Source organism: Epinephelus fuscoguttatus, linkage group LG14 (assembly GCF_011397635.1).
Source record: "Epinephelus fuscoguttatus linkage group LG14, E.fuscoguttatus.final_Chr_v1".
Classification (NCBI taxonomy): Eukaryota; Metazoa; Chordata; class Actinopteri; order Perciformes; family Serranidae; genus Epinephelus; species Epinephelus fuscoguttatus.
Window position 1 is genome coordinate 23,427,016 of NC_064765.1, and position 23,356 is coordinate 23,450,371.

The following is a 23,356-nucleotide window of genomic DNA, read 5'->3' on the forward strand; positions in this document are numbered from 1 at the left end:
TTGTACTGAAAAGGTATTAGAGTATTTCTCAGAAGGAGGGGTATTAATCAGGTACAGATCTGATAGTAAGGAGATTAGAGATGGATATGCTCCCAGCCCATGGCCTCAGCCTCGGCCCCTTACGCGTCTAAACTGTTTGGATCACTCCCCACGGGCCCTGCATGGTCAGCACACTGAGAGTTTAACAAGGAGCTTAGTCAGGACCGGATCACAACTGACCCGATAACACACTCTCATCGTTGTGACCCAAAAATTACACCGGCGTCGCAGACGGGCACAAAAAACGACAACATTCCTGTGCTGGCTGCTGCGTATAGGCTGTGTGAGCATGGCACTCACTACAACACACATACTGTGCATATAGAAAGGAGTGTGTCATCTTTTTATGTTTTACTGTGGCAAAAAATCCAGAATATTTGACAGGTCATCTGAGGCCACTGTGTAACCTGAAGCCTTGAAGCAGCCACCACACTCATGTGTATTGTTTATGATTTGTGTTTTTTCCTCCATGAACAATACTTTAACACACAATTAAATGTACAGTCAGTGTTAGAGGCATTAACTTGTACCCTGAAGTGCGACATCATATTATGTGTACACTCTATCTCGGATTTTGTGTGTCATAGTGTTGAAGCTCTGTTAATCAGATTATACTAACACGTATTGTACACTGGATAGATTCATAATGTTAATGGGATTTGCTGCGCAGATTGTTGCAGAGGACTTGTCATTCCAACTGCGTCGATTATGATTTAACCCAAAACCTGACGCAGTAAGCCCGGGTGTCTGTTCCAGCCGTGAGCGAGTACCTGGAACTGGACGGATGCGCTAAACAATGTGCAGCACCCACGAGATGAAAGAGTTTAAGTAGATTATTCTGATCTGCTGCTGTATGAATACACACAGTCACACTTGTGCTTTTGTTTAATATTTGATCATTTTTTTCTATCATTCCTATCGTTAAATCATACATATTCTTCTTGGATAAAAAAGACTTCCACTTCAGCTGAGTGCTTGGTCTGTGTCTGTCCCTTTGGTGGTGTCTGTATTAGGACAGTGGGTGTCCTCTGGCCATGAAATGGCTGCATAATTGAGTTGTACATGGCTGAACCTGATCAGAGACGGTTCACTGGTTGAGCGAGACTCCATGCACTAACACTCCATGCAACAACGGTACCCCAGGGCAACCTACCATGCTTGCTTCCTACCATATTTCTCCCTCTATCCGCTCCGGGACAAGAAAGGAACAGGGGAAAAAAACTGCTGATTGCATTCTGATAGATTTTTGCAGCCTTAGGCAATGGAATTAAAAAGATTAACAGTTCATTATGAAGTAGACCACATTGATTAGGCCATTGACAGATGGGCCAATAACCAAAGTCCAAATGTAACAATTTAAATGTCGCGAAAATTGGCACTTACCTTCTCCCGATTGATTTTTAATTTCCCCTATTCTCAGCTAACATTTGAAAATGCATTTCAAAAGTGGCATAATGTGGAGTAGAGTGGCCCTATTGAGTTTTAATTGGAGGGCGATTGGAGGATATCAAAGCTCTGTCATTAATGTAGATGGTATCTTTGCCTTACAGGGTCCAATGTCAACTTTGTCATCACGGCTCTATTTAGCATAGCATGAAAGGTCAGTTTCCATACATGAAGTACTTTTCAGGTTTCTAAGATTTCAGACGAAATAAAAACACAATTAATCAGATCAGGTGTTACCTTGGTTTAATGAGGTGATATTGAAGGCTGGTGTCACATATCAAGAGCCTTTTCACAGGTTTGCCATCGCCAGACCGCAGCCTTGCCCTCATTCTGAATCTGCCTTTGATTAATTGATAATCACTGCGGAGCTTTTGGACACTTGTGTCACTGCTCCAAATAGCACCATGAAGCAGAGTCTAACACGGCTGTTGCCTGAGGGGGGTAGGGTCATTAGGAGCAGTGTTAGGGGGATGCTGACAGATGGCTTGTTGCTCCTAAGGTGCTAACAACCTTTGACACACATAGCAGTCCACTGTCCACCCCTCTGGCCCCCTTCCATCCCATAAAGCTGCATTTCACTCCGTCCCGGAGGTTTAGGGATGTATACTACTGACAGCTTCAGTACACCAGAACCTGTTTACCACCTTGACATTGTTGTCTTCTTCACGAGTGGCGGGACACCAATGTGACCTTGTGGCCTCATGCCACCCCACATTGCTTCCCACCCGCGGTGGGAATGTCATGTGTTTATATGTAAAAACTGCCATGCATGCTGCTTATACAAGAGGCACTCGTTGTTTGGTGTTTGCCCGCTCACATCTTTCCAGGCCTGAGTGTTTTCAGCTGGGAATTCTTGGAAGGCTAAAGGGCCAAGCAAACATTGACTCTCTGCTGCTGCTGCTGCTGCTGCTGCTGCTGCTGCGGCTGCTTTGCTGCTAAACAATAAAACATATTTTTGCTCTGGCGTGTCACCCTGAGAATGTAGAATGTTTAAAAAAAACGTATTAATGTCTCAATTTTTTTTTTTAAATGTTACTTTTAAAAAAATGAACATCCTCCTCGTGTGTCGTTGCATTTTTCGGTATTAAATTCAGACCAGATTAATCTAATGAGACAGTCTTGTTGGCATTGTTCGATTCATTACTGGTGTTTTGGGAATATTCATCATCTGTGCTTTATTGGATTCCAGCTCATCAGCTCCGCGTTTGACAGACAACTGCCTGGCGGGTTAGTTGTTAGCATGGAGGCAGCGATGTTAAAAAAGAGATCGCGCCTCTTGTATGTTGTCGTGTTTGTGTCAGCTCAACCCTCCACCATAATCACCCACCCATCAGCCCACCCTCCTCCAGCCCCCACCGGGCTCCTGTTTTCTCTTTGCCATTAAATTGTGAAATCTACTTACTGTGTTGCCAGCCTGATCCCACTCAAGCTGCGTAATCTCCTTGTAATAGAGTGTGAATACTGCCCGGCAATAAATCAGCACCTCATCAGTGCACTTTATTAAATATAGACACCAACAGACAGCTCTTAGTATATTCAATTTACCCTCTGACGTAGGCTTCAACACAGGAGATAAAGATAGATTGAGCAATCAGGTGGATGCTGAGGCCTGAACCCAGGCAGGAGAGCGGGAGGAAGGCGGAAAAGCTGCAGGGAGATTGAGATGGGGGCGTATTGGAGGCAGACAGGCAGTCAGGAGTATGCAGGGCCAGGAAAGGGACATCTGCCAGGCAGGGTGGGGGAGGGCTTTGTTTAGTTACTGTGACACATGAGCAGGTACATCCAGCATCACAATTATGTGTGTGCACTGATCATATTGTCACCAAGTTGAATCTGTGAATCTGAAATTGTCGCGTCCTGTGTAAAATTTTATACAAAATGCTTTGAAGGAAATCTCATATGCTGATGTGCCTTTAAGTGATCGTCAGCAGAGCGCCATCCCTCATTAAGCAATGTTGCTTGATGGCAGAGGAGATAAATTATGTGTAATTATGGCAGTGATTAAAGCCTGATTCGTCCTGGTCTTTGGGGCTTAACAGAGATATGTAACGTCAGTATTGGGCAGTGGGACCCTGGGGAGGGCTAAAGATTTCTTGGTTAGGGTCAGGAGGTCATAGGGTGCAGATTAAAACAAGGGGATTACTGTATTTAACGTTCTCGAACCTCATAACGTTCACAGGCTACTGGTCAAATCACCCATTCCCCAGCTACTTACAATGAGATAATGGGCTGGTTATCGCATTGAAAGAAGGCTGATTGCGGACTCTCCTGAAAGTCAGCGCCAGAGCTGAGGAAAAAAAAAAAACCAAGATTAATTTTCAGTCATCACCCTCTTTTTCACTGAGTCAATTTAGTTTGTATTGACATGATTTTGTCCAATATAAGAACAGCCTTTGTGTCATCAAATCAGCGTCCAGGGAGAGCTCCCAGCAAACTGAGCTGCTTGTGTTGTACATGTGGCTGGACTTCAGGTCAAATTATTTATGTCAAGCGCAGCAATTTATTACCAAGCTGCTATTGATTGGGTCCTCCTGATGCTGTCATGTAAATTCAAGAAGAATCATGGTCGGCAGCTGCACACAAACAAGCCTGCACACACACACACACACACACACACAGCATTATAAAGCTGCTGAAAATTGCCCTTCATTCCTGTATTGGTTATACATCTTACACCATGGTGTGTGTCACTCTGCCAGATCAGAGAAATCTATATGAATCAGAGGTGCATACATTTTCACCTTGTCCTCCTTTTTTTAAACTGCCATCTAAAATAAAAAAAAGCTTTGATATAAAATAAGCTTATAGCAGCATGATCATTCAGCTCAGTTTGAGGTTAGGAAAAAAAAAGACGTGCTGAACCTCTGGGGTCCTGTTAGGGGCAGTTTTACTCCAACTGGAGCCCGGAGAGCACTTGACTTGGCTGAGGTGAGATTGCCGCTGGGCAGAAGTCTTCAGGGCCTGCTTGTCCTTCTGATAGCTCGCCATGATAGATCAGCTGCTGTCCAGCCAGAATTACTCTCTTTCCTCTCTCTATCTCCCTCTTCCTTTTCCCCCTCATGCTGCGGTCGCCTTTTCGCTGCCTGCTGCTGCTCCCTTTCTCTCTTCCTTATCTCCCTCCTCTCTGGCCCATATCTTTTCCTCTCTTTTATCCTCCATTTCTCTCCCTCTCTCTCTCTCTCCCTCTTGCCATTTTTTTCCCTTCCCTTTCTCTCCCTCCCTCTGTCTGCTCTGTTGTCTGATTGAGGGTGAGTTACGAGGGGGCTGCAGCTGGAGGGGGCCACCGTGCCTCGTAATTACATCTCTTTTTATTACCCGCGCTAATGGCCCTCGGGGAGAGGGAAACAATAATAAATTAATAGAATATGAACTCCAGCTCAACAGAAATCTCCAGCATTTCATTTTGGACCGTCCTGCGCTCTGGCAGATGAAACGGTGCTCTGATTAATCTCTGCGAGGGGTTTGAAGCAGCCGTCTGTGGGTTTGGGCTGCCCCCTCCTGCCTGCAGCCGAGTGCTTTTGGGGAGATAAAGGGAGAGGTGATGGTTTTGGCTTCTGTTGTTGGTCTTTAGTGGTCTTGTTTTCACCCTTTGAGCTATGGATGATGGTGTGCTGATGCAGTTAGCGGTCAGTCAGGCTGCTCTGTAGTGTCGTCTCTCTGTCACCTGTATTTATTTTTGTCCTTTTTTGTAGATTGATCTGAATTTCAGTCATGCCCAGGCAGGATAAAATATGTCACATCTGGTCATTTTGAAAGTGAAAATCCCTTTGAGGCATCTGATCGCTATATGAGCAGGGTGCTTAAGTCAAAGCGAACAAAGACAAACGCTGCATTGTTATTATCTCTGTATATCTGCCACAAAGACTCCCAGACAGAAATGTGCCGGTGCACTCAGCAGTGGAGTGGAAAAGGCCCTTCAAACGCGCAGACAGGCCTCTCTGATTTGGTCAATATTGTGTCATGTTTGGTCAAACCCCGCCAAGGCAGTGGGCTGGAAATGAAGATGTAAATATTGATATTTCATTAGAGGAAATCACCCACTCCGACGGCACTTAACCGGGCCACCTTCAGAGTGCGGCGGCCGGAGCGCCGTGTGACCTGCGGAGTCGGGAAGTCACTTCATTACTCGATTAAATTGAGTGGAAAAAGGCGAGGCAACGACACGAGATCCCATTTGGAGCGATAATTTAGGCCCTGAAGAGAGGGGATGGAGCAGGGGAAAAACACCACCTCTCCATCTCACAACACTGGATTAAATTCAAGGACTTTTAGCGTCAAAGGTAATTGTAGGCTGCTGGGCTGCATGTGTGCATATGGCTGAGAGGTGTCGGCTGTATCAGAACAACTCTAAAGCCTCTCCAACAAACCCTGAACAAGGCCTTCACACGGGCTGTCACATTGGGAGCAGCGCTTTAGTTCCGCTTCACTCCTCCTTGGCATTAAAAGGCTAGACAAAGCCTTGCCTGTGATTGTGATGCCAACCTGATGCGGCAATCAAGACCACGTCCACGCTTGCATGACAATTTCCCTCCGGCCAGTCCACAGTCTGTACAACTTAATGGCCACGTATGCAGACAAGGAAATAACACAACAAAAGATTTTAAGATGCAGTCTGGATATGTGTAATGGCACAGGCCTTTACAAAATATGGTTTATTGCCTCCACTGATAATAGCCAAGTGTTTTGAGTGCTTTCGGCAGTTTCCTTTGTTGGGTCTAATTTGGGCTCTTCAGACCTCTGACCAGTCCAGCCGGGCACCGGCACCTTTCTGTTAGCACTCTATTCTACTGACTATTGATTCCCCTTCAAAATGTGAAGGCCCTCACATTCTGATCACAATCTGTTAATTAATGTATCCTCCAGCTCTTCCCCTGCAGTGGTCATCACCACGATAAGGGAAATTGAACACTCAGGTACTACTTGCTCTGGCTCTTCTTTTCTCTCTGCCTGTCTCTCTGTCCATCCTCTTTCTTTTTCACTTTCTCTCACACTTCCTCATCATGTCTCTTGTTCTTCTCAACCTGCACATGTGTGTATATATGTGTGTGTGTTCATGGCGTCCTGGCAGGAGTAGATAAACATCAGGCTGGTGGCTGCACCCCAGTGAGATCATTTATATTTAAGAGAAAATGTGGGCAATAGGTGCGGTGTGAGCGCCCTGGTCAATACTGTAATCTATCGCCACTTAATCACGCGGCGGCAGGTCGCGTGGCAACGGCAAACTTGTAAAAGCAATCATATTAATCAGGGGCGGAGCTGAAGAGCCTAATATGCTGTCAGAATGGGGCGCCTGCAGGCACACTGTGCAGGAGGAGGGGAGGTGGGAGATGGAGGGGAAAGAGTGGAGGGGGTTCATGCAGTTTATTGACAGCTGAAGGGTAGCACGAAGGGAAAAGGGATGAGATGGCTATCTGGTTATCTGCTCCTCACTCTCTCTTCCTCTCTCTTTTTGCCTTTACCCTTTTTAATTTGTTTGAGTTTCTCACAGCTCATCTTTCGGGGATCTATCAGTTTGTTTTATTTAATGTTCTATTCTGAGCATATGTAGAGGTGTTGAAGGGAGAATGACAGCGGTTTGATGCGCCCGAGCCAATTTCAGCTCATCCAGCTGCTGTTGGAGAATGAGGCCCCGGGTTTAAGCGGGTCTTCAGGCTGGGCTTGAACCACGTGACCCCTGTGCTGTGTGTGTGTGTCTGTGCGTTCTTTTATGTGTATGGATTTATGTGCATACGTATAAGTGTCATGATCCGCATGTGCACACGTGTTTTGTTTCCCTGGTTGACACACGTTTGTGTATCTGTGTGTGCTGCCGCGTCCCCTGATCACATCCTGTCGCAACACGGTGCATGTCATGTCCTCAACCCCTCCAATGCGAATGTGTCTCGGTGCTAATCCCCCCTCACACCAACAGAGGTGTGACAGGATACAAGGGGTAACCACATGGCTTTGTGTATCCCGGACCTTTGCACCGATTTACTGTCCTCACTTACAGTAAAGCCCACTCAAGTGCTCTGACACCGGCTTCAAAGAGGACCTTCCACTGTGCATTTAAAATTAAACACCGCTCGCTAACATGTGCCTCGGCATGTACTCCAGGCTACCGGGGCTTGACAAGTCGTGTTTGGTTTACTGATCAAGTCAAAGTGCCATCTGTCCTTTTACTTAGTAGAACTTTACGATGAAAGAAGACTTCTGTCTGAATCATGGTGGAGGCACAGTTATGTACGTTTGAACAGAAATGCATAAACACACACACACACACACACACACACACACACAGACTCTGCGCCATTTTATATCCTCCTGTCCTCACACAGTTTCCCCTTCTCTGTCCCTCCAGGCTTCTCCTCTCTCTCTCTGGGAGACCAGATGAGTTTACTGCAGAGTGCCTGGATGGAGATCCTCATCCTCAGCATCGTGTTCCGCTCGCTGCCATACGAGGACGAGCTGGTGTACGCCGAGGACTACATTATGGACGAGGAGCACTCACGGCTGACGGGCCTGCTCGACCTCTACGTCTCCATCCTGCAGCTGGTCCGCAAATACAAGAAGCTCAAAGTGGAGAAGGAGGAGTTTGTCACCCTCAAGGCCATCGCTCTCGCCAACTCAGGTGAGGTGTCTTCAGCACACTGGCGCATCATAAATAGCATTCAGTTGTCGTGACTTTGCACTGAGGCGAATTTTACATGCATTTTAATGGAAACTATGGTATGTTTTCCATTGGTATCAGAAGAATTTGAGAATAACTTGAATACATAAAAAATAAAAATCACTTTCATTGTTCTTTTTAAGTATTTGATATTATAGTATTTCATAATAATCACATTACAATTGTGCTAATAATATTAAAGCAACAGAAATATCACTTCTACCATAATTTATCAGTCCTCTTGTTAATCATATATGTTAAAAAAATTGTTGAAATATTATATACTGTTTAGAATTTAGAGTTACTTTCAGAGGAACAAATATGTCCCAAAGCAGTCATTGGTTTGCTAAATTTTACCGCTATTCTTTCATTCAACAATGTAATTTAATTTTGTGTTAAAAACATCTTGATATTACCACTCAATTTTTCTTTTTAATGTTGTAAAAGCATTATTGCATTAGGTGAAATATATATTAACAAACTACTTTTTTTGCAATAAAAACACAAAAATAAAATTCACTTTTTAATGAATAAGTGAAAACTTTAGCTTTCCCTATCAACTGACATAACAGATTAATATGCACACAATATGTGAAGAATACAATACAGTTGTGCCTTTAAAAAAAAAAAAAATCTTCACATGGAAATAACAGTGTTATACTCACTTAGAATATTTCACGTTTTCCTGACTGGACCTCTGAGTAATGCACACTAGCCAGTGTAATATCCAGAAACAGTGAGGTATTGTCTGACACAGTTTCAGAAATGACATTTCTTAGTTTTTCAGGAGTTTCTCAGTGTAACCTTTAGTTTGGAGCGTGAGATGGAGAGATGGAGGGAAGATAAGGGCAGTGTATGGGGAAAGAGGGATGGAGGGACTGAGCTTTTTTAATTGAACACCTTCCATGTTGTGGTATTTCTCTCCAGCACTCCCTTCTCCCCTCCCTTTCTCTATCTCCATAACAGTAGCTGCAGGGCACAGCAGCCACGGGAGATAAATTTAGCATTTCATTAGGAGCACAGGGGCTGTCAATAAAATGTGTTAAGTCGAATGGAATGAGTATCAGGGAGTGATGGGCCTCGTTTGTTCCAATGCGGAGACGGCACGCCGCTATTGACAGGCTCCTTTTGAGGAGGCAGGACCTGTCCCGCTCTGATCAATGCATGCCTGGGTCACTGGGCCGCTCTCCCTTGTTTTGTCCGGGGCTGAAAAATGAAAATGCTGATGGTGGGCCTTTGCTTTCAGACAACAGAGCTTTGGTAAGGAGGTGGAGTGTGTGTGGGAGAGAGGAGAGATGGGGGTCGAGGAGAGAAGAGGAGGAGGAGGAGGAGGAGGAGGAGGAGGGTGTCCGGAATGTTAGAACAAGGTCTCTGGGAGATCGCTCTCCCGGGAGCCCCTCTGTCTGACAGCTGTGAAAATTCATAGCGATTGATTTTGTAATTAGCAGTTTATCAATCGGATCGACGTGGGCTCACTGATGGATTGCAAGGAAATTGTTTCTTCGAAGTTGTTGTTTTTTTTTAAGTCTACCCCTCCTCCAAGGACTACAAGCTGCATGCTTGCTGTCTCCTGCCCTCTTTTCCTGCCCATCTGTTGAGATGTCCCCATCTCTCTTTTTATTTTCTCCTCCTTTTTATCCCCTCCCTGCAAAACATTCAATTATAGCAGGTTCAGATCAGGTTTATTGCCAAAACGTGTTTGCGAGTGTGAAAAATAGAAGAAAATACGAGTTTGATTTGTACAAAAAAAAAAGAATGCAGCTTGTTAGGTTGTGAATCCAGCCTCTGTGAAAAGAACAAGAGATAATTATGTCACACCACATCCTCATCTGTGATTCTTTTTTTCTTTTTTGCCTTTTGTTCTTCCATCCTCCCCCCCTCTCACCGCCCTCCCCTCCCACATTCACTTTACAAAACGACCTACTTCATTTTACCACTGTGGATTTGAAAACCGTCAGGGTGAGAAATGTCTCAAGGTCTTGGGAATACAGTTGTTCCAGTCAATGAATTTGGGGCGAAGTCTGAAATCTGTTTTGCCTTTTATTGTCCCGTGTGGTAAAATATGCACCGCCAAGGTGAGACGAGTCAGGCAGCCAATGACGTGCCGCCACCGGAGTGCCAGACACCGGTTAACCAGTGAGAGAAACCGTGACCCGGGACTGTCCCTGAGAGAGGCTGGGAGGTAGAAACAGGGGCAGGAAAAGGCGAGAATGAGAGGGGAGTGCTGTAACATGATGTACAGTAGGATCAGTAAAAAATGGTGGCAGTGTAGCGAAACGTTATAGGAGCAAAGAACACCGGAGAGAAGCCAGACTGAAATTGTAGACTGCTCTAAAACTGGCCAGGAGGTGGGAGAGATCTGGGCTGACTGAAGCTGAGAGAGTCAGATTTTATTTAGCACAACATAAAAAGAAATACTTTTTTTTAAATAACACAAAACATTTACAGGGAAATATCTATTTGCTGGTTTTAACTGCTCTATTTAGAGAGCTGGTTTTGCTGCAGCATCTCGCTGTAAATTGAACCTCTTAGTGTTTGTTTTCCCTCCACTCTGATGGTCAGAAACTCCTTTGAGGGAGAAGGAAGGAAATTAATTGAAAGGAAGTGTTGCATTCATCTCAGGCGTGTTTATGGCGTCCAATTCTCTAATGGAGCCCCTTTCTTTTCCTTGTTTTTTTGTTCGTAAACAATCTGTCCTTTGGAACAGTGAGGTGTTTAATGTGTACTCGCTCAGAAGAGATTGGGTACTATTCATGCCATTGTTACCGCAGGATAACATTGATTTTCAGTCTCGCTGGTCAAGGGCCGTATGAATATCCCTCCTAGTCCACCAAAGACTAAATAAATAAATAAATGAAATAAAGCAGATGTTGTTTTTTTCCTTTTTATGATCTATTCTTTATCTTGTCAGGGCGTGAGTTATACTGATAATGTGCTCCCCTACCTTACTGCTACAGACAGAGCAGTAAAGATCAATCATGAGATTTAATTTAGTTTTAGAAAAATCCATTTCCCATCACTCCTGTTATATTACCAGTGTCTCAAAGTGCAAACTACATTTCTTACAAGTTACTTTTCTCCTCTTGTCAAATTTGAAAATCCATCAATCCTCACGCTGCTTCCTCTGCTCTCGTCCCATCAGACTCCATGCACATAGAGGACATGGAGGCGGTCCAGAAGCTTCAGGACGCTCTCCACGAGGCCCTGCAGGACTACGAGAGCAGCCAGCACCAGGAGGACCCGCGGCGGGCGGGCAAGCTGCTCATGACCCTGCCTCTGCTTCGGCAGACGGCCACCAAGGCTGTGCAGCACTTTTACAGCATCAAAGTGCAGGGAAAGGTGCCCATGCACAAACTCTTCCTAGAGATGCTGGAGGCCAAGGTCTGATCGGAAGGCGGCAGACTGGCCAAGGCGACAGCAAAGGTGGAGGGCTGCATTAGCGATACAGAAAGTGACTTGAACCAAGGCTGAGGGTACTCAGGAGAAGGAGACCCCCACTGACTGTGCTAGGCAGGAGAGAGACTGACCTCTCTCACTCCTCCTCCTGGAACCCTGGGACAAGAAAAAAAATGCAAAACTTGGTTATTAGTATAAATATAAAAATGATGCAGATTAATTTAAAATATATAAGAAATACTATGTACAGTAATAATTTTTTTGGTTTTTGTTAATTGTCAGTGGTCATGCTGTATATGAAGACGGACCCCTCAGCATCTTCAGAATAAGTAGTTGCCAGTTCTTGATAACAAGATAAAGAGGTTTTTTTTTTTTTTTCAGAGAACTAAAAGTTCCTTAAATTTGTTCTGAAGGCAGCCGAGGTGTCAACAACCATAAACAGACTCACTTGTCTTGCATTTGTGTTTTCTTTTTTTTTTACCTGGACTTGACCAGGACATGTATATATTTATTAATGGAAGACTGAGTGTACAGTTCAAAGTCTGGTGAACTTGGTGGCCATTTTCTCTTGTTCTCCTCCTGGGAAAAAAAATGAACTAAAATTGTTACCTAAATGTGAACTCTTATCAGTTTAAATGTCCTTGGATATACCTCTCCAGAGCAGTAAGCCGTGTGATCTTTGTGGATCCGTCTCAGACTGGAAGACTGGCTGGTCCCATGTTTAACCAAACTAGCATAGACAGGTACAAGTAGTCAGTCGTCTTACTCTGTAGTAACTCAGCAATAAAGGGAGCTGTGGGGAAGCCAGGCTTAACCTCCTATCGTTCATGTGCTTTTCAATGCTGCTGTTGCTAGAAGACCATGCCTGTGTATCTCAGTCCCACCAGCGGGACACACCACTGCACCGCTGTTGCACACTCGCGTCTCTCCTTTCCTCGTAGTGGTTTGTGTCGGTGCTGCTCATGTAACCCATTGAACCCCAAATTTGGTCATTGTTTAAGCCTGTGGAAATTGCCACTTGGCATGCAAATAGATGACCTGATTCGGGCTAGGTGAAAGATGATCAGCGTGTTTGGTGTGGCAGTATCAAAGGATTTATGCCGAGTGGCAGAAGTCCAGGAGATTCCTTGTTCAAACAATCAGAGGCCCATATGTCAACCACTCTATTTCAGGCCCCTTTAAGCCTGTGGCAGAGTCATCCCACACACAGGGAGCAAGGTGCCCAGCATCTGCTCTCACCATTTTAGACACCTCTCGTCTTTTAATAGCCGTGCCTGCATTTATAGAGCTTCAACCAAACAGAGGTAAATGGCAGGTGCAGAGCGGGAGTGGTGGCACTTCACACTGGGTTTATTTTTAACCCAGCAGGAGGTTGTTGTCTGCGCGGCCTCCCTCCAGGAGTACAGTAGACACGTGGAACACTTCTTCTTGACCTCATGTTGACACAGTGGCCAGTGCAGAGTAACACCCTTCCCACCAGCCAGGAGGCAGGCAGGCATCTGCGAGGAGACCTCGGGATGCCCACGCGTGCACATGTGAATAGCTATGCAAGAAACAAAGTGTCACCATGCTCCTAAGGGTAACAGCAGCCCGACAGCGTGTCAGTACAAGGTGTGATCCATGGTGGGAGAGAGAGGCCTTGAGCTCCCTTCTCCCTGTGTTCAGCTCCATGTCCATTAACACTGGGTGTGAGTAATACTGTAGTCCTGTCCAGCCGAGCCATGCCGCTCCTCTCCATGTGAGAGAGAACGTGCTGGAGGTGAATGCTTATACTACTGAAGGATTTTATGTGATGTGATAAATTGTGGCGCTGTCACAATAATATGATACTGTGATCAAAGGAATCCCTGACATTGCAGTAGGGTAGAGTTGCCGCCATGCTTGCGATATCAGTGGCTAGCACTGATCCAGCGGCCGGCATGCCTTTTATACAGCAGCGTGATTGGCCACGTGATGGAGGACGACTACCCCACTCCAGCACCCAGTCACCCCAACTTGAACTAGCCGCTGTCCAGTAAACAAGCTCCACTCTAGAGGGTGACAATATAACTTGAGTTATTTAACTGTTGTGCAATGCAACAGGGACCAATTCTGACTGGAACCATGCTAAACAAAGCATGCTTTTACTTAGATTTGGGAGAATTTGTATGCTACTAAGTGACATATTCTAAATCCCTCTAATCAGAAACATGTATCCTGTATAGCAGAAGAACTATATTTGATTTGCTCCACTGATAAAAGACTTTTGTTTCAATAAAAGTGCAGTATAAATGAAAACTTTTGCATAAAATCTTTACAACTAGAATTTTGTAGTGGCCCAAGATGATCAGCCATAAGAGTCATAATAACGGGAGTCCTCTCATCTCCCTGTTTTTCTTTTTACCTTGCAATATGGCACTGTGTAAAAGAAAACATGTCTTACATTACAAGCTGTGTCTAAGTGTGTAAATATATCAGCGTCAATACAGTAGGTTGCCGAAATACCATTGAAAATAAAGTATGCAGCGCCCTGCTGACTACTACCTCATTATCATATTGTCAATATTTCTCTGATTCAACATGTTCTGCTCTTTATCATCCTCACATCTGTGACAAACTGAGCCATCCATGTTTTTATCAAGAATCGTTTCTCTCCCTCAGTGCTCCTGCCAAAATATTTGTAATTGTAGTTACTGATCTTCTCTTCCCGCTCATTCTTCATAGATCTGTTGTAAAGGTAAAGCATGCTTCACGTTGACCACATGACTTGGCCATCAGTGGGTGTGACCCCCATTTTGGTTACTAAGCGGGTATGTGTTTTTATGAACATCAGTGTGTCAGAATTGGTCCCTTGATGATAAATTGCAGACAGAGGCAGGTTACTGATTTCCTGCTTCTGTGCTATGAGTATTTATGGTGTGAAATATATCATTTGGCAATGGTGTACATTGATATCTCTGATCATTGAATCACCAATATCTGTGTAACTTTTACGTTTTGATTTTCAAAAAGGTAAAGGATCAATGAATTAAATACTACCTGAACTCTGTGATTCTTTTGTGTTGGAACTAAAAATCTGTTCTTAAGCAAAGTATTAAGATAATAAAAATTATAAATCATATTCAGTATTATATTACAGCTTTTAAACAAGATGCTAGAGGCTCTGTGAGGCTGCTAATGTCAGCATGCTAACACAAAGACAATGCTAACATGCTGACATTTAGTTGGGACATTTACCATGTTTACTATCTTCTTATAACATGTTAGCATGCTAATACTTACTAATCAGCACAAAATACTGCTAAGGCTGATGGGAGCGCCGTTCGTGTTGCACATATTTGGTCATAAACCAAAACCAAATTCAGAGGAAACGTCTAAGGTAACAACAAAGTTTTTACAATTCATCCTCAGGGGTTTATGGATGTCTGTAACCTACCAAATTTCCTAGCAATCCATGCAATAGCCATCAAGCCTACTAAACTAAAGACAAAAAAAATATTAGCCTCTAGTGGTCTTAGAGGAAAAAGTCAAGGAATTACTAAAGTTATGTGGATATATCACCTGGGAACTGTGAATATCTGTACCACAGACTGTATATATAGATGGACAACGCATCTCCACTTCCTCCCAAAACCAAACTTATAAAAAAAAAATAAACATTTGAACATACATCAGGATGACAAGAACTACCAAAAATGACAGAGATCATATTTTGAAAAAAACAAACAAAAACAAAACGGAACTGACGTGAACTTTGGTTTTTTAGTTTGGCACATGTCCCATGGGCTAACATGAAAAGGATGGGGTTTTCTACCTTTACTGCAGCCAGCTACTGAGGACAATCAAGATGCTCTGGCTTCACTTTTACGATGCTGTCATGACATCGATCTTTATATACAGTCTATGGTCTGTTCAAAATTTTGCACCAATATATCCAGTAGGCTAGATATTGAAATTCTTTGCATGAGGGGGCTTTTTCCTACGGTGGTGGTGTGACAAGAAAAGTCAAAGGATTACTGAAGTCAGTAGGATTCATCTCTTGGGCACAATGAATAACTGAACAACATTTCATGCCAATCCATCCAATGGTTTTTGAGATATTTTGGTCTGAACAAAACTGATGGACCAACCATCAGATCAACAGTCAGTCAGTCCCCAAATGACAACATCTGGGGCTGAAAAATGAAGCCATAGTGGAAGTGCCAAGAGCTGCAGTTCCTTTAATAGCCACTTGAGGCTGGCTCCAAAAAACGAGTCAATCCCCATAGACCTCCATGTTAAAATGCCCCGACTTTACTGCAGAAGTAAACATGATTACGCCCTGGTACAAAAAATGGTTTACACTCTTTAGCTAGAGCTTTTTCCGGTCATGGTGACTGTACAGGGGGTAAATTATTATAGAACTTGCCCATTTAACATTTATTAAGGTTTAGGGTTATGCATAATAAAAGGCGAGGCAGCTTTGAGTGACAGGCTGTCTGCAAGGCATCACTACAGTCTGCCAGTCAGATCCACCCCTTGCTCCTTCACAGCTCCACCCTCTCATCCATATAAGCTCACTTTTGGCTCCAAAAATTCAAGATGGTGCCAAACTCCAAGCTTCAGTATGGGAGTCCAAAAACCAGTAGGTGATGTCACGGTGGCTACATCCTTTTTTTCCCAATCTATACTCAATGCAGCATGCTTGCGATATCAGTGGCTAGCCATGCTATTAGCATGGCTAAAAAAAACCCCAATATTTATTCTAGTAGTTGTAAAAAGAAGAAAGAAAGAAAGAAAAATCACATTTCAAATACCCATTTGCTCTGTTCTGTGTTTACCATCAGTGTAGTGTGTCTACTTAGTCATTCACCCGGTAGAGCAACCCTTACACTAACCCTGCCCTCTGCTCAGTGTATTTACCCATTCTACTGGCCAGTCACACACACACACACACACGCACACACACACTGAACTGACTGAGAGTTCAGCGCTGAGACAGAACAAAGAGCAGACCGAAGCTCCCAGCAGACCACAGATGGGTGGCAGTGCGCGAGTCAAGCCAGTCAGAGATTCACGCAGGCCACCCAGCCATCCATCCAGCCATCAACCGCAGCCACTGCAGGGCCAGGAGCTGTTGAAAATGGATCCGTCACAGGAAACAGGCAGACAGACACACTAACGCTGATGGAGGTGGGGGAAGTGAGGGGCTGTAGCTCCATTATTTCAGGAAGCTGATATTCCAGGGAGTTAAAGTATTCCCTTCTCTATATAATTATAAGAGCCAATTTCCCTTTTTGAAATAATGTCTTGCTAACCAATTAATTGTAATAATCCTCTTCGTGGAAACAATGGCATCACAAGACGAGATGACTTGGGGATGAAAGGAAAGAAAAAGGAGATCTGGAGGCCCCGCGCAAATAAAATGTGGAGCACGGTTGCCAGGTGCTGTATTTTTAAAAGCAATGTGCTCCTCGTTTCTCATGCAAATCATCCGGTTGGACCAGATATTGCCATCAATAAGTTTCCCACAGATACAGTAGCAAGGCAATCATTTACCTCCATTGACAGGTCAAAACACCTTTCATTAGAGTTACGAGGCATCTCATCAAGATGCGGCCCCGCTCGCAGCTGTATGACTGCTGTGTATTGCTTAAGTGTGTTTCATTATTCCCAAAGCAACGTTGATGATGGTGAGGGAAAGGATTACACGTCAGGGTGAGTGATTGGGTTTGAACAGAGCTGCTGCATACACTTTGTATCAACCCAGGGCTCAAATTACACTTAGGTTGAAAACGGAGCACGCAAATGCCCAGGAGAGCTTGTGGCACAGAAATGAAGAGTGGGCCACCATCTCTCTCTCTCTCTCTCTCTCTGTTTCCCTCTCACACACACACATACACACAGTTTTCATCTCTTTCCTTTGTCAAATTTTCTTTTGACCCTCCACTCCCTCTCCCTTCCCCTTCCCCACGCGCTCCTCCTTGTTTTTGAGGCACAACCATCCTTTATAGGCATTCTTATTGTTCCACTGATTCTGTTATGTGTATTTATTGCTCCATTTGTGAAATTGGAGGCACCGGCCGACAAGCCTATTACTATTCAATAACAGGAGCTGGGCATTTTCACAACCGTGGGCTATCAATGTCCCAGACAGAAAACGTTACGTCACATCAATTTCAAACAACAGACAGATTGCTATATTGTTGTTGTGTATTATATTGGAGGAGAAATTTCACCCATCTCCACTGAGGAAACTGCCATCGCCAGCAGTCAACAACATGTCTGATCTTCAACAAAAAGGACAACGTAACCAGCTCTGCAGGAGTAGATCTATTTCCTAATAGATCCTGGTTACTGCTGTCCTGTACCTGTCCCACTAGCAGTATCTGAGCCATGCATCCTCACACCTCTGACCCTGCCCAAGACTCTCTTTGGCTGATCAATAGGCTGTCAAAGTGCCTAGCAGGCACACAGGCTGAGATTTCGCCCTCTCATTGTCCATCTTCACTGTTTTAAGTGCATTTATCAGGTTACACGCCTGCTCTGCTCACCACTTAATGCATGGCTGAGTTGCTGTCCTAAAAAACCTAGTGGCCATCAGCGGACCTTTGTCCCAGTTTGTCAAATTACTCTGGTTACATTTTTTCATCAGACCATCATGCAACCATGCAGTGAAAGGCGAGACTTTCACCATAAGTGCAGTTTAAGCACCCATTTGTTGATCTAATATCAATCCCCAAATAAAAATCTAGAGCAAAAAAAAAAGGAAATTAAATAATCAGGTCTTGTAGTTTAGTTTAGTTAGGCCAAACTGTGGTTCTGGTCCTTCATAAGGAATCTGCATGAACAAGCTTCAGTGTTTCAGCTGATAAGAAATTAAAGCGAACCCACGAAATCCCCTGAGAAAAAGTCCCATGGGATACAAAGACAAGCGCACCACTGGGGGGCCGCTGCCGCCGCCGCACAGGATGCCTGTTAGGATGAGACCACACTGACCCTCTGGCGCCGCAGAGAAAATACTGCTTTTAGCTAAAATCAGTTGTTCCCCAACACTTGAACATTGTAGGAACACAAAGCGCTGCGAGAGAGTGGGGCAGGTAATAAACTGCACACACACACATTCACACACAAGATAACTGCATGTGAAGGCTTTTCTTCCTTCATTTGAGATTTATTTGCCCAACTGTATCTTTATCTGTGCTGCTCACTGATATGAAGCTGTTGGGGGGGGGGAGCAGAAATATTTCCAACTATCTGCTGAATGTATCTCACTCCACCCAAGGAAAACACTGGTGTGGGATGCGGTGGGGGGGCTCTTCTCCCCTACTGTTTTATTGCCTCTGCCATGTATTCACGCGTTCTTATGGGCTTTTCCAATTTAACCACTGGTTTGGAAATAATGAAGGGAGATAAGGAACATTGATAAGCATGGATACGTCCATCAAATGGAGAAAAACTCACACTGGGTGCTGTGTGTGCTCACTTCATAGGCGTTTAACACAATTACCCTGTTATTATTCAGGGTCGGGCCTGTGTTTTGAAACATATTAAGACATTTGCTTCGTCTGAGTGTGCAGCTGTGATTGGTCATATTTTCTGGGCATGTTTGGAACTTGAAACAGGCCAAACAATTGCTTATATTTCTACAGTATATTGTCATTTCACGCCAAGAATTTTCTTTTTTTTTCTTAAAGTTGCAAAATATTCTGACCAGTCATAGGTGTAGATTTTGGGGGAACACAGAGGATATGTTCCCCTCAATATTTAGAGTGTGTATTTGTCTGCCCCAACGAAATAATTAAAATAGCAAAGGACTTTTACACCATAAATTGATGCAGAAAAGTCACATTGCTGCACAAAAATTTACCAGATTGTAATAAAGTAAATGTTTGAGTCTCAAAATTTCCTTGCAGAGGACCCCTGAACCTTCCCTTTTATATGTGCTGTGCCATTCCTGTGTGACAAAGACTTCAAAATAGTGAGCTGTGATTAAAAGGTCCAGTGTGTTGGATTTAGGGGGATATATAGGCAGAAACTGATATATAATAGATAATATAATAAGTATGTTCTTTTTAATGTATAATCACCTGAAAATAAGAATTGTGTTTTCAATCGGCGTGTTGCACCACTACGTTGTTACAGTAGCCCAGAACAGACAAACCAAGCATTAGCGTTAGGGCCAGTCACACTTTTTAAAAATGTCGGGAAAACGCTTATTTTTTAACGTGGACCTGCTTTATTCAGTGTTTTTACCGTTTTAAATCATTGCATCCTTTTGTTTTGGAGAAGAAGAGACTTCTGCAGATAATTTGGCTCCTGGTAAAAACCTCCTGAATAATAAACACTAGAGGAATTCTTACTGGGAGAAGTTTCAGCTGGTTGCAAGCTGCAATCCTCATCGCCAAATGCCACTAACTCCTCCTTTACACAGAAAGACAAATTTTGTCATATGTTATTTGCAGACTACCTGCACAATAGCTTGTTGGTACCGTGGATCCAGGGATTTCCCAGGGTCCACAGGAGCAGCGAGGAAATGGTCAGGCTCAACTCCAGAGGGAAGCCACGGATGGGGCCTGACCTTTTCGGCATGTCAAGCAAAGGTTAGAAATCTCCACTGGCCTTAAAGCAAATGCACTTGTTTGCCATAATGGAGGAGGCCCCTGCCTTTTTTCAGCTAGAGACCAGGTCTGGTCCCGAGAGAGCTCCCTCTGATGGAATTCTCTCTGCGCACACGCACACACACACATACACAGAGTACTGTTTCCATTGCTGCCTGCTTTGCCGTATAATTAAGTTCAACTAAGTGTCAAGCTTTCTTGTATCAAACAAACCAAACTTCAGCATCCTTTTATAACAATAAATTACATGACGTATTTCAGGTCGTAAAACACACTGCATCATCTTCTTTATTGTGATCATCCTTGTTTCCATTTCCATGCCATTTGCATTTCAGAAAGAGATGAACAGGGAGTCAAACAGTCAACAGCGTGATGAGAATGTGCGCCATGTGAGAAATAGATCCGTGATCAACCACCTAAGACCCCAGCCAGGAAATCACCCATCCCTTATCCTCTTACGAGATATACTGTAGAAATCTCATAAATATTGGCAAGACACTCTGTCTGGGGCCTATAGACATATTGTACATCATATAACACATATGACCGCTCGTAATTCACACATTTATATTCATAAACGTGATTTTGTATTTAAAATATGACTCATAAAGCGTGATATATGGAAATTGACAGATCATATGTGATTCCTGAATTAAATATCATACAGATCACATGTTTTATGTCCTTTTCTCTCCCCTCTCTCCTTGCCTGAGAAAGGAGCCTTGACCATGCAGGTAATTTACAGTGTTATGGGATGAGTGCAAAACATGCTGTAAATAAATAAGAGTCAACCCATTTCATTTTAGGACGGGGGGGGAGGTTAGCCAGACCCCCCTCTCGAATACCCCACCCTGCTGCCCCTTTGAAGCAGTGATGTCCCATCACTGGGTGCATCTGTATATCACTCTGAGAAGAGGGGACCGCAAATGGGGCAGCAAGCGACACTATGCAGTCCATTTGCTAATTTCAATATGGTGTCCGTCTGTGTGGGTATGGCCTTGGGCACGGTAGCAACCCCCCTCTTAGTTCACCACCACCGCCCCCCTCCTCATCCCTCCCCTGTGTCCCTTTGACCTTGCACTCCATCACAAACACATACACACATATTGACTCCATAAGAAACTGTACACAAATCACATCTGCTTCCCAGCCCTCGATATGTTTCAACACAACACACACACGAGAACTCTCAAATAAATTTGATGTTACACAATCAAATTTATTCATTTCAGTGTCCAGTCATCTCCCTTTGTAGTGTCACTCACGCAAAATGCAGCCACCCAAAGTGCCTCTCACACTGTCAGTCCTCGCCAGACACAAAGGTAGCCTCTGTCGATGCCTGACAAGCATCAATACCTCCAGTGTACAGCTGCAGGACTCTTCCTATTGTCTTTGTGCAGAAAAAGCTCACATATCGGCAGGCATTTTAGGGCACTTTTAGTGGAATTAACACTGTCAATGAGCACAGCCAGAGGATGGATTATTTTAGAAATCCCAATAACGACTCCCAGTGTGTGTGTATGTGCGTGTGTGTTCTATAGCTTGTCTCCTGGCCCCAGCAGCACAGAGTTACACTGCATATGGCCGCGTTTGAATTGCTGTGATTTGCTCAATAACTCTCTACAGTGATATGGCTATGATCATTGCCCAGCTGTACGGTGTAATATCAAACGAGCAAATTAAGTGCGCTTTTGTTCTAATATTGTTCTCCTGTGTCACCCGCCCACCTTCAGCTAAACTGTTTATGCAGACCCTTCTCGCAAACTTTGAGGAACTATTAAAAAAAATGGTTATATATATATTTTTTTTAAAAAGCAAAGAAGAAGCAACTTTATTTCGTTCCCGTGCTGCACTCTTTGATCATATAACAATGTCATTGTTTTGTCCTCGCTGCCCAGCGGGTCTGACTGACTGCTGTTTAAAGGTTTACTGGCCCATGAATCGTGATTAAAACATCTCCCGTGAAAATGTTTTACGGTTGTTGCAGTTTGTGCCTATCCCCAACCCTCTAACACATCCGTATCTCTATGTCTACTCTCACCCTCCCTGCTCATTTCATCTGTGTGTGTGTGTGTGTGTGTGTGTGTGTGTGTGTGTGAGTTAGAGTGTACGTGCGCGTGTGTGAGGGATAGGTGTTAGAGCAGAAGCAGAGGGAATATTACACAATCCTCTGTGCATTATTGTAATTAGATTTCCCAGGATAGCTCAATTAAGTCATACTGCTCCGGGGACCCGGTGGTTTGTGGTTTGACACTCTCTCACAAGGGGTCCGGTGTGTTAAGTAAGGCAGAGAAACACAACGATAAAAATGGTCACTATATCATTTTGAGACAAAGTTAGATATTGCTCAACATTTCAACATGTTTGTTTTCCTGCTGCCTTTTTTCCCTGCTCACAAAGAGGGCAGGTAGAGGTAGAGCTCACACTGCAGCTCAGCTCTGCTGCTGTTGAAGAATGAAGGACAGCGTGCAGTTACCCGAGGACAGCTTTGTAATGTAATGTAATGTATATTCTAATGAGAAGAGCTCCATCTATGGACCACCTGTTGAACTGCATTCATGAGAGAAAAGCTTTAAATCCAGCTTTAGAAGAAGCTCCGGCATGTTAAAAGAAAAATGCTTGAGGGTGGTAAATAATAACTATTTTTAGTAGCCTCAGGATAAATCTGATGGACACTCAGTATTACTGTAGAGGTCAGCTTTAAAGCGCTGTCCTGGCTCCCTGTGATTATTTATTTGTATGAATGGCAACAAAACGTGAATATGTTTGGAGGAATTGCGTGTCATGTGTGGTGACAAAGGGAGATTCAGCACTTTTGATGATATGTGGTTACATTACTGGTCTCAAGGCTGGCGCCGAGTTTGAATGCTCCAGTAACATTTCCTTTTATTTATATCCGCAGACCTTGGCTGAAATAAATGAGTTGAGACAAGTGTGAGGGGGCCGATGTTACGAACAATTTCTTCCCGACATCGGGGGGAAACGAGTATGCGCAAGACATTCAACTCTTTCACTGCCAGTGGCTGACAGGCCCGTCCCGGCACGGCAGCAGGAGGCCTCTTAAAAAGATTCAATGTCGGCATCAATGTGAAAGTCGTTGTGTCATTATCTTAAATCTTAACTATCCAGCAGGATGAAAGTGTGAGAGACAACCATATCTGTCAGGGGTCGGCAGGAGATGTTTTATTCTCTGTGTACAGTGAGTGCCCCTCTCATACGCCGAGATTAGAAGTCCCAACCGAGGAAG

At 44.0% G+C, this 23,356-nt stretch overlaps 1 protein-coding gene across 14 annotated transcripts in view; it reads left to right on the forward strand.

Moving 5' to 3' along the window:
• esrrb (estrogen-related receptor beta) overlaps nt 1-14,552 on the forward strand; it is a 49,297-nt gene extending 34,745 nt beyond the window's left edge. For all 14 annotated transcript variants that reach the window (XM_049596420.1, XM_049596425.1, XM_049596422.1 and 11 more), the window contains 2 exons: nt 7,826-8,095; nt 11,277-14,552. In XM_049596420.1, coding sequence (XP_049452377.1) covers nt 7,826-8,095; nt 11,277-11,521 — 515 coding nt within the window. In that variant the 3' untranslated portion in view covers nt 11,522-14,552. The remainder of the gene's footprint in view (nt 1-7,825; nt 8,096-11,276) is intronic.
• Nucleotides 14,553-23,356: the final 8,804 nt, after the last annotated feature.